The sequence below is a fragment of the Osmerus eperlanus genome, chromosome 12 (genome assembly GCF_963692335.1).
Source record: "Osmerus eperlanus chromosome 12, fOsmEpe2.1, whole genome shotgun sequence".
Lineage (NCBI taxonomy): Eukaryota > Metazoa > Chordata > Actinopteri > Osmeriformes > Osmeridae > Osmerus > Osmerus eperlanus.
The window spans coordinates 14,487,842-14,499,834 of NC_085029.1; the positions used below are offsets into that span (position 1 = coordinate 14,487,842).

The 11,993-nt window shown below is 45.7% G+C and overlaps 1 protein-coding gene across 10 annotated transcripts; it reads right to left on the reverse strand.

The window, feature by feature from the left end:
• Positions 1–3: 3 nt before the first annotated feature.
• On the reverse strand, positions 4–11,676 carry ndel1a (nudE neurodevelopment protein 1-like 1a). 10 transcript variants are annotated; one of them, XR_009931896.1, is made up of 12 exons: positions 11,520–11,676; positions 9,076–9,173; positions 6,885–7,038; positions 4,596–4,744; positions 3,887–4,023; positions 3,540–3,707; positions 3,355–3,449; positions 3,055–3,200; positions 2,611–2,645; positions 1,631–1,706; positions 1,335–1,386; positions 984–1,145 (listed from the first exon to the last, which is right to left on the reverse strand). XR_009931896.1 is itself a non-coding variant. In XM_062474972.1 (11 exons), exons 2-11 carry the CDS (start codon positions 9,165–9,167, stop codon positions 1,052–1,054), a joined length of 1,122 nt encoding a protein of 373 aa, XP_062330956.1. In that variant the 5' UTR covers positions 9,168–9,173; positions 11,520–11,676; the 3' UTR covers positions 4–1,051. The 10 variants fall into 10 exon arrangements, 7 of the variants coding, with proteins under 7 accessions (XP_062330956.1, XP_062330960.1, XP_062330962.1 ...); XM_062474972.1 differs by lacking the exon at positions 1,631–1,706 and having other exon boundaries at positions 4–1,145; XM_062474976.1 differs by lacking the exon at positions 1,335–1,386 and having other exon boundaries at positions 4–1,145.
• Between the last annotated feature and the right edge of the window lie 317 nt (positions 11,677–11,993).

Sequence of the window (11,993 nt, forward strand, 5' to 3'; positions counted from 1 at the left end):
GCATAGTCTTTTTATTATCACTTTAAGACAGACAACAGGTTTTAAATCATCATATAATACATTAACAAATGTATGATTACATTCTTTTTATTTAAACACATGCCATTAAAGAAATCTGAAATAAATTAAAACATTTTACATGAAGAGGACAAACAGGCAATATTGCACTTGAATGAAACGTAAATATCCGCACAAGGTCAAGTGCTACACTTGCTTATAATGGTGTTGTGACATTTTCAAGAAACATCATAAAATACAAACATTTAAATGCCAGCAGAGATTCAAAATGGTGGTAGTTTCTGTTTAAACTCCAAAGTAAAACACTGGCTGAATGGTCGGCACTACTTCAGTGGACATCTGTAAATAACGATCAATATGACCAATATTGTGCACACTGTCATATGGTTCAATAACATAAGTAACATCTCTTCCCTTTTTAACACCACCAACTGATACTTTGTAACAACTAGTTATAGACACAACTATTTTATGCAGAAATAATAGAACACACTGTAACCCTCATGGCTGTAAGAGTAAAGACAAATGGTTTAAAAGGTTGACATTGAAGGTTTAAACTCCCCTCAATTATTTATGGCAAACATGTGAGGAGCCAGTCCACATGGCAAAACATCATTCCAGGCTATTTAACCCATCGGGCACGTGTGTGCCATCCCATTAATGCTGGCAATCCCATTCCTGCAAACCACAGTCTGGGTCACAGCTGCTAGATGAAGATATTACAGTAATTCAGATGTTTGCATTTAGCCCCCCCGAGACAGACAAAAAAAAAAAAAAAAAAATATATATATATATATATATATATATATCAGATAAACATATACAGGACATACCCACCAAGTACTGACTCGTCATAACACACAGTGCAGTGACTGCAAAAAGGGCCAGAATTACAGTGTGAAAAGTGTTTTATAGTGCTAGCCATTCTCTGTGCTCTCCGGAGTCTGTAGATGTCCACACAATCCTTTGTCCACAGGCAGTGGAGAGAGAGTGGGGTTGTAGGGGCTTAGGGGCTTGCTGGGGTACAACACCGTCACACGGTTAGAGGCAGAAGGCCAGGGGGAGAGGCAGAAGGGGGAGCTGTGATGGCCGTCAGGGTGCCAGGGTCCAGTCCATTCACCGGCCTGCTGCAGAAACAAACAACATGGGTCAAATCATCTCAGGGTTAGGGTTACAGTTGTTTCTTTAAACATTATCATTGATGGAGAGCTAAGTTATGTCAGCTGTGCATTAACCTATACGACAGAGCCTAAGGTAAACGCTACAATTATGTTGTTATTACGTGACATTTGAATAGTATGAAATGATCTACATGCCTATCTGATGGACCGGATATCACTTTTAGCCACCATGACTTGCTTCTCTCAGCTGTTAACCAAACAAAGGCCGTATTTGAAGCCACAGTCAATGTGGTGGACAGACGATGCCAACACAGGGCAAACCAGTGACCCGGGTCACACAGCAAGTCACTTCTCACTCTCTCCTCATTATGCTCCTGACAACTGACACTGTCTCTCACACACACACGCACGCACGCACACACACGCACACGCACACGCACACACGCACACGCACACGCACGATTCTTCCAACACACTGGGTAGCCACCTACCATGCACGTGCAGCCACTTATGGAACTAGATGACATCAACAGATCACATAGAAGGCAGCGACTAGAGAAAGCCCTGCTGGAGATTGTGAAGTAAAGGAGTTGTGTTTACACACAGGCAGTGTCTTGAAGGTTACCACTCTCTGTCTGGTTAGCAGCACTGATGGAACACCAACGGTGAAACCATGCCCATGCTTGGCAACAGTCCACAGGCTGATACTGTATGTTAGGGCTCAGGGCTCGAGATAAAGTGTGTTAAATGGTGCCTGCCTAACAGGGCAAGACTTATACTGCTGGACTAGTAGGAAAAGGAGGTGGCTGTCCCTATTTCTATTCTATATCCAAAACGGTCACCAATCTTACAACCCACTTGAAATCTAGTGCCGACTTCAACCTGCGGGTGGAAACTTTGACCTTGTGTACCAATCTGCACGCTTCAGCCAATCAGCTACTCCTTCACATCAGCAGGAAGGTAAGCCAATGTTCCTACTCCCTCTCACACAGCCCATCGCCATGGTAATGGACATGTGCTCTAGTAGGAGACCTCAGCAGAGGACACAGGAGTTACACAGCACGCCATCATCCATCGGTAGGACAGTTAACTGTGTACAGCAGTAGTCATTATTGGCGGCAACCTGGGAAAAGGGGACTGAATATCGTGCACCGCATTTCATCTAGAGCTCGCCACCAATGACCCATCTCCCAAACATGATCAATAACTAGAATCACTACTCACACCAACAGACAGACAGACAAATCAATGAAAAGGATATCTATCAGCTAAGAGTAAAAAAAAAAAAAAAAAGAAACGAAAAAAGCAGGGAGAATGGCACCACCCCCAGGAGCGGTTAGTGGAGACGGTGATGACCTCACCCAGCCCACAGTGAGTAACTCTACCCAGCATTACATGGCACAGGACAGGAGGCTGGTTAAAGCAGCATGCAGGTGAATCCCCACACTCAGGGTAACGGAAGGAGCATTACCCAGAATTAACGCAGGGAATATGACCCTCTCTCTCCTGCTGGGGAAAAACACACAGGTCTGAGACGGGGGGGCTCATCCACCCTCCTCCTCTTGTTCAGTCATCAACATCATCAACAGAAGATTTATCATCTTTCATGGCTTTAAACACTCCCCGAACGCTCTCCCTTAACTACAACATGTCGTCTAAACAAACACTCTGAAAGATTAACCGGCAACAGCGAACACCAAATCCATTTAAACAGATATCCTTTATGATGGGGAAATTGGATGAATGATGATCAACGAAGGTAGAAGCATCAGGCCTCAATCCGTTTTACATAAGAGGCTCATCACAATGAGATCCCCCCCTTTCCCATAAAAGCCTTGGCTGCCCTTGTTCAATACAGGTGAGTGGCTTGCGAGTCATCATCGAAAGCTAAACGGCTCCAGGAGAGAGTACTCACGCTTTGTCGAAGTACGACGTGTGGAGCGAGTGAGAGAACTTGGCCGTGTTCCCGTTGATCACGTTCCCATTCTCGGTAACGTACGACTTCCTGGCTTTCTGGTCCTTGGCAAAGTTCCTGCAAGCTGCCAGCTTAGACTCCAAGGCCTGGGAGGGACACAAAGGGAGAAGATTCCCCCGTCACACAGACAGCCAGGTGTTGGGTGAGTGGACACGGGGGGGAGGGAAGGGGAAATGACCGTGAACCCCGTTGGCTTAGCATGAACGCTGAACATGTGGCGGCAGAGGAGGACAGACTCACCCCTACTTTCCGTAGCAAGTCGCTAACAATGTTGAGGGCAGATATCCTAGCCGAGGGAGTCAGAGGGGAGTTGGTGCCATAGCCATTGGACAACGCTGAGGAAACACAAAATACAATGAGCAACCACTGACCTACTCGTCGAATAAAGAAAATACATTCAAAAGGTTCCAGGAGCCTCTCTGTACCTGTCGGGTTGGCGAAGGCGTTGTCGAGGCTCTGGCCCAGAGGAGTGGCCGGCAGAGACAAAGGAGCCTGCACAGCAGTGTCCATCTTGATGTCGTCCTGGGTGGGGGAGCTGGGAGCAGACATCCTGTCTGTCTGACGCTCTCGGACGGCGAGCTCCTGCCGTAAATCTGTCGGACAGGCACGGGCACGTTAACCACGACTGGGGCCGAAAGACCCCGACAAGCACTGATGCTGTGAGAATGTGCGTGTTTTCATTTCACACCGACAACACAAAGATAAGAGGCGGAGCAGCGGTGCGCTAATGAGTAGAGATGTTGTTAGCGAGTAAGAACAGGTCAATAAGCACCTCTGGCCTCATCCTTTAATCTCTGCACCGAGACCAGGAGGGATTCCTTCTCGTCCAGCTCACTCTCCAGGAAGGCGTTCCGCTCGATGGCTTGGTTCAAACGCTGCTCAAAGTCCTCCAGAGACACAATGGTAGCCCTGGGTTAGAGGGGCAAAGGTACGAAAAGAGAGAGAGAAAGAGTGAAGTAGGGAGGACGGGTATGAATTATGATTAAATAAGCATGAAGAAATGAACTGTGTGCGTGTCAGTGTCATGCATCTTGTTTGGTGAAAATAAAGGGACTGATGTATCTCCTGTCAGGGAGAGACTAATCATTACTCTGAGGAATTTACATCACTGGCATCTTTGGTAGCACTAATCTGAAACCCATTCAAGCCAATTACAGCAATCGGGTCCACTTGGGCCTCTTGCCCACAATAATTGGAAAGGGGATTTTGCATTGGTGTACTGATTACTCCCATTGAGGAAATTAACTAGGGAATATACCTCCATTAAAACAGCTGGGCCGGTTAAGATGTCAGACCTGTGATCAACTCCAATCGGCACAGGCCTAATGAAGGCCGCTGTATGCGTTTCTAAAATGTATTTGGGGGTGTACTAGTTTTCAAATGACTTATGGGTTATATCACATTTCAGGTATTCAGGCCTCTCCTATGGATTTCAGTTGTGGTAGTATGTTCATATGCGTGTTGACTGTGTGTTGGCTGACCTCTTGGCCCTCTCCAGGTCATCGTTGGACTGCTCCAGTTCTCTGACGTATTTGTGGAGCTGCTCCTTGATGCTGCGTGTCTGGCCCAGGTCGTCCTCCAGCACCGAGATCTGCTTATAGCTCTGGGAATACTGCTGCTCCAGCTTCTCCTGCAGGGGAGGGGGGGGGGGGGGTGAGGAGGGAGGTGTGGAGGGGGGGAGAGCGGGAGGGCATTGTGGAGGGGGGGAGGTGAGGAGGGAGGTGTGGAGGGGGGGAGAGCGGGAGGGCAGTGTGGAGGGGGGGAGGTGAGGAGGGAGGTGTGGAGGGGGGGAGGTGAGGAGGGAGGTGTGGAGGGGGGGAGGGAGAGCGGGAGGGCAGTGTGGAGGGGGGGAGGTGAGGAGGGAGGTGTGGAGGGAGGGAGGGAGAGCGGGAGGGCAGTGTGGAGGGGGGGAGGTGAGGAGGGAGGGAGAGCGGGAGGGCAGTGTGGAGGGGGGGAGGTGAGGAGGGAGGGAGAGAGGGAGGGCAGTGTGGAGGGGGGGAGGTGAGGAGGGAGGTGTGGAGGGAGGGAGGGAGGGAGAGCGGGAGGGCAGTGTGGAGGGGGGAGGGAGGGCGGGCGGTGTGGAGGGGGGAAGAGAAGGACAGGGAGAAGGAGTGGAAGAAAGAGAGCGAGAGAAAAGGGGGGTTCACTCACATTCAACCATTTACATTTACTTTACCAGGGACATAGGTTCTACAAATGCCATTTGCAACCAAATCGGTTAGAGGGAGAAGTTAACCTAGATTTTAACATCTATTTTTCAGACTGCTGTTTCATGCGCCGCTGCTCTCCCATTCTTAGGCTTAGGGATGTGACCCACATCTCCAGCTCTCTAACCATTCAGCTCCATGGTTTATCCCGGCCTTGTCTGCCTGTCTGACTAATTGTATATCTGCATAGTCATGTAGAAGTCAATTACAGAGTAACCTGGGTCACTCTTCCCATAACAGTGCTGAAATGCCATTGTGACTGCGTCACACTAGCATACTGTGCCTTTACTAAACAAACATAACATAAGACATGAGCTGTTGCTTTTACAGGAGTTGTCACTGACTGTACAAATAGATTCACATATGTTAGGAATGAGGTCCCTATGAGGTCAGGGTCCCTATGAGGATAGGGAGTCAGGTGGCAGAGCGGTTAGGAAATCGGGCTAGTAATCTGAAGGTTGACGGTTCGATTCCCGGCCGTTTCAAATGACGTTGTGTCCTTGGGCAAGGCACTTCACCCTACTTGCCTTGGGGGAATGTCCCTGTACTCTGGATAAGAGCGCCTGCTAAATGTAAATTTAAATATGTTCTTCTCTCCATGGGCAGACTCGATTTGCATGCATTCAGGTGAACATGGGGCTCTGAGCTCTGTTCAATTCTAATTCTTCTCTAATTATGGAGCGAAAAACACACATAGGAGAGAGACACTGATGCATTATTCATGACATTCATGCTGGCGCAGCTGGAATGATCATCTGAGGCCCAAGAAAGCACAGGTGCCAATTTAATCTCCTCCTCACTTGTGACCAGAGTTTGGATATCGAGGACATTTCTTCTGTGTACCTCATGGTGCGAAAGATATTTCCATCTAGTAGAGTAATGTTTAGAACGTCTGGGTTAGGCCTCTGGTGGACTGCTACCTAGGCTGCACCTGCTGCAACAATGGGATTTCAGTCTCTGGAGACAAATGGTGATGTATGGCAGCTTGAAAGAATAATCAATTATTGAATTCAACACAGGAGTTTTGTGTTACATTGTGCTTGTGTCAGCAGGTAATCTAAAAGACCAAAACAGTACATACATGTCCAGTAGTACGGGTTAAGAAAGAAGATCTGAAGTATGAAACAAAGTCTAAAGTGTACTTTGGACTGTGTCCAGTATGCAGGGTTTCCCGCAGAAAATGTGTTAGTTAGGGTGGTAAAGTTTGTTTGTTTTTTTGACTACGTAGTTAAGGCGGCAGGCATGTGTTGCTTAGGCGGCCACCTTAACTGCAAAGTGCTGCGGGAAACCCTGAGTATGATTGAAACCCAGAGTATGATTGAAACCCAGAGTATGATTGAAACCCTGAGTATGATTGAAACCCAGAGTATGATTGAAACCCTGAGTATGATTGAAACCCAGAGTATGATTGAAACCCAGAGTATGATTGAAACCCAGAGTATGATTGAAACCCTGAGTATGATTGAAACCCAGAGTATGATTGAAACCCAGAGTATGATTGAAACCCAGAGTATGATTGAAACCCAGAGTATGATTGAATCTGGTGAGAACCCTCATGTTTACCTTGAGTGAGTCCACATCAGCCTTGAGCCTCTGGTTGTCAGAGTGCAGGTCTCTCATGCGATGCTCCGCCTGGCCCAGCTGGGCCTCCAGCTCGGCCTCCAGCTCCCTGCTGCCCTCCTGGAACTCCAGCAGCTCCTCCTGGGACTCCTGGTAGCTGTGGAGGGGAGGACAGCTCAGCACACAGGCACAACAACTGGATGGGGGCGCTGACTAAATTGCATAAACCTGCAGAGTTTTTACATGTCAGATTGACTATCTGCTTCCTGTTCCCCCATAATAACCTTCTCTAAAGTCAGGGGAAACATATTTTTTTACATGTCAGATTGACTATCTGCTTCCTGTTCCCCCTTTATAACCTTCTCTAAAGTCAGGGGAAACATATTTGGGGAAAAAAGGGGGTGTCTCTGTTAGGGTTAGGGATACAGTAGTACAAAATATATTTCAAGTTACATCACTTCCTAAAGCAAAAGGTTATCTAGTTTGTGGACAGTGCCAGGAACAAGGTCAGCATAAATAACAGGCCAGGATACAGGCCGTATCCTAGATCTTTATTATTTATTTAACTATTACTGTGATATTTCCTGTAGTGTGAGACACAGATGGTATAAAAATACATCTTAACAACTGACTTCAAGTTCACTTGAATGGAAGTTGTTTAGTCAACAATCACTTAGGCCTACATTTTTGTCAGTTACTAACATTCCTTTCAACAGGGAATCACAGAGACAAAGTCTCTTAATTGCTCTTGACTATGTTAAAGAGGCCTCTGATCCCAGCTTTTTTCCAAACACATTAACATCCAGAAAGTGAAAATACAGCGCAGTAGTCACCCAACCAGCCCATAAGAAGATTACAAAACAACAAACAGATAGCTGTCTACTGTGGGTCTGTGGCCAGGGGAGGGCATCTTTTCAGGATGTAGTGTTTAGGGTTATATAAGTGTCTGCTTGTCCAAAACAGCTACGGATAACAGCGGTCTAAAAATGGCAGCTGCAGAGTCCAAGGGGGCACGCTCCAGGCATGTGACTGGCGGGACAGGCTGGAAGGGGTCTGGAGCCAGGGAGGCCATCCAAACCGTAAACACGACCAGCTCCAGGCTGTCCTGTCAGGTCAGGGGGGCAGTGAGGGACCTTTAAACTCAGCAGGTCCTCTTCTGTAGGACCTGCTGTCCTCTTCTGACATCTGTAGTCGATTCATGCCCTGCACTCTGTGTGCTCTTTTCTCTAGCTTGCTTTTCTCAAGTTTCTCAAGTCTCAAGTATTGTCGTTGGTGTGAACACTGTATGTATCTTTGGAATAAAGTGTTAAAGGGTATACCCAACTATTCATCTATTAGATAAATACATATAAATGTTAAGGACACCAGATTATTCAATTTGACCCTAACTGTGAACATGGACATAATCTTGTGCCCCACTGTTGTGGGTGCTGGAGAATCGTCAAGCAACACAACAACTTCATCTAGCAGTACTTTACTGTAAGTAACTTTAGGCTATAGCAAATACTTAACTGATTCAAAGATCACACACTCACAGGAGAAGAAAAGAGGTGGTCTTGATTGTCCTTGACTTTAAAGAGGTTAAATGTCCAGTCTCTTATGTAACTGGGTGTAAGCCTAAGCTTGTTTCCCATTACGCTGGGTGTGTCTGCAGATCACCGTGATCTTATCGGTGTCTTTTTGTATCAAGGAATCCAGCGTAACGTGGATGTACACTCATGAAATAGACCACAGTATCAAGCTACCAAGCTCCTACTGTTAAGGAAAAATAACAAAAAAACACACAACACCTCTTTGACGTAATTCCATTTAGAGATAAAACACACAAAAGGTTTTACTTTCCGATGTGAAAAAAGATCTGTCCCTTTGACAAAAAGAAAGGGTGTTTCAAGAGAATTCCTGAGGCTGCTCTTACATAATGCTCTTTCAAAAGGTGAAACTGGATCTGCCATCTTTACTGCTCTATCCACGTAACAAGACTGGCTTTGGGAATTTTCTGTCAAAAGGTGATGCTGTTCCCAGGCACAGTGTCAGCACAGACTATAAATCTACACCAGAATTTCTAATCAGAGTAAAGTGCAGACCAAAAGTTCTGAGCCCAATCCAGCCAAAGTTAAAAGAGGTTAGTCTGTGTAGAAATGTTAGGCTGTGTGTGTAAGTTATGAAGCCAAATAGAAATTCATAGCTGGGTTACCTCTTCTTGTACTTGAGGGAGTGTGACTTCCAAAAGTCGATCTCCTCATCTTTGGAGGAGAATTTTGGTATCATATCTGTATCCATGGTCATCCCAATCTGAAACACAAATAGAAAACAGTAAGATCCTTCCTGCTGATGTTGACACAGCATACAGCGACACAGTAGGCAATAGCCTAATCGCCCACAGCCCAACTAAATCTAATATTGTACCATCTTCAGCTTCACTAATCTCAGATGAATGTGATCCAAAACGCAGCACAGTGTGCCTGGCTGGGACAATTCTTTAGGGCAGACTAGGCAACAGTTGACAGAGTGACCTTTTGTCCTCAGTACCCCGCTCACTGATCGATGCAGTTCCATCGCAACAAACTACAAGCTATTTGTGTCCAGGCTGCTCCTGAGGGCATAGGAAGTGTGACCTGTTTTGTTCACTTTCCACCATCCTTGCTGGCTTTGAGTCTATCGTGGCCGATACAGTTAGATGTAGGCTAAACCAGGCCAGCAACAATTCTCCCTCCTGTGGCCTGTTGACTGTTTGATTCTCTGACCTCCCATGGCCTGCAGGACAGAGTGCTCAAAAGACAGCAGCATTGCAGGGGTTAGGTCAGGTCCCACCAGGACACAGACACTGCAGATCAGGATCAATCAAACTTTTGACGGGAACAAGTCAACATAGACTCTCCTGAGTTCTCCTTGTCTCGACATAGATTAGACTTAAAAAGTATAGATAGCTCAAACAAAGTGAATATGCTTAAAACCAATAGATTAAACTGTGATGGAATAGGAATGTGTCCTTTTGAATCACCACCGCACCTATTTCACTTTTGCCTTCGCTAGGCCAATATGCATTCTGTGGGGAAGAAAACCAAGGCAAATTGATTGAGGGAGGTTGGAGTTCCCAGATTGTATTACCAGGCTTTGCTGAGAGATGGTAAAATATCATTCTGACTGTTTGAAACAGACTCTGGCAGTTAAGAGTATTTTAACAGCAGTTGACTCTCGCTCTTGTTCTTGTTGACGCTCATCACCAAGTCCTAGAACCTAAATTGTGTGCTTTGAACCAGTGTTGTGGTAAGGTCATGGCCCGAGGTCCCATACATTACAGTGACTAGGCTATACTTAGAGGGCGTAGAGTGGTGACTGAGACACGTCTTGCCAATGGAATCAGCTCAGTCGAGGACAAGGACAATAGGCTGTAGCTACAAGAGTGTCAAAATATTGTTCTGGCAGACTGCAGCCATATTGCTAATCATCGCCCTAAGTGAGTAAGTATGAAGTATTAAGTGAGACCCCAGAATAACAGTAGGCTAGGCTATGTGTTGAGTTCACACATTCAAGCGAAACCCCTTGAGATCTGCTTTTAACTGCCTGGATTTTATTTAATTTGGAATAGAGAAGTTCCAGAAATTAAAGGAATAGGCTACTAGTCTCACTAACACAAGTCACATTAGAAATAGGCTTACTTTAAGATTTTCACAGAACTCAAAGGATTTCTCATTCAGACAGAACCATTGCTCAGAAAAAAAAAGACTTCTTTAACAATGGACTCATACTGTTATCTCCCTCTGCATAGAGATTGGCTCAGGCAGGCACAACAAGCTCTGAATACATTTCAGAAGAAGCCAACTGAAAGAACAATATACCAACTTCTAACATCAGTTTTAAGTCAAGTGTTAATATGACAAGACAGCATAAAGCTTTAAAGGAAGTTTCCGTTGTAGAGCACGTTTTGTGTATTTGAGAAACAAATACACAAAACAAATACACAAAAGAAAAAAAACGTCCGAAATGTCGAAACGTAAATGTGCCGAAAAAATAGCGGCTATACCTTTGGAAATGGTTGAAGACAATCTAGTAGTAGGACTTGTCACTAGTACCTCACTACCTTTAACAACAGCAACGATTACAGCAATTTAACAGGCAAATATCCATGGACATTTGAGAGCTCTATCTTTCAGAAAGACAGCCTATACTAGCTGTATACCATGAAGATAAGGCATGGCAGTAAACCATATCTCATTAACGGCGCGCTCACACTGCATCTACATTTCTCTTAGCCTTTAGCACGCCATCCACTGTTATAACGTTACACATGGGGTATGTCACCACACGGGGTGAGTCACCACACCTGCATAAAGTCTAAATATAATATTTCCAACAACTGACAAATCTACGGGGTATAAAACGCGTTACCGTCTAGTAGGAGTCCGAGCACTTGACACGCAACTGTCAGATCCTTAGTAAGGACCTTACACTCAGCTGTCTCATGTTGGCAGGCTTGTTGTAGCTGGGTACAAATCCATCTAGCTGAAGCTAGGCTAACTAGCTAGGACATTTTCATGTATTTGTCATGATAAAACTAGAGACAATGATACATTATTTCAACATCAATAGCCATGTACAACGACACAGATAAATCACGTTAATCAGTTCAATAACTACCTGAACATTTCCAGTCGTTGCCTCGCCCTGTGGTTTTTAGTCCATCTTCGTCGACCTAGTTGCTCCGGTGGAAGAAGCTGTTGATGCTGACAGCAGTACTGTCTGGGGTTTTCACGCGCAGCTTTCGTCACATAAGGCACGCAAGAGAGGGCTGGGCTGGATGCGTTCACCGTCTTCAGAGCTGCGGATTACGCGCAGCCAGAAATGTAAATATTCCATTCTTGAAAAATGGCATCATCTGGTGGCCACAATCGGCCATGCGATGAATTCGTCACACTCAACATACTTTGTGAAAAGGAACATTTTATTTGTTGTTCCTATTAAAACGTTATAGCCCCCCCCCACCCCAAAACATATTCCACTATTTTCTGTTCTGTTCTATTCTACCACAGTCCTTATTGGACAAGGCTTCTCGTTGTCCCTACAGGTTATCACACCTCTTTCCACCTTTTCCTGACTCGTTGCTTGGATACA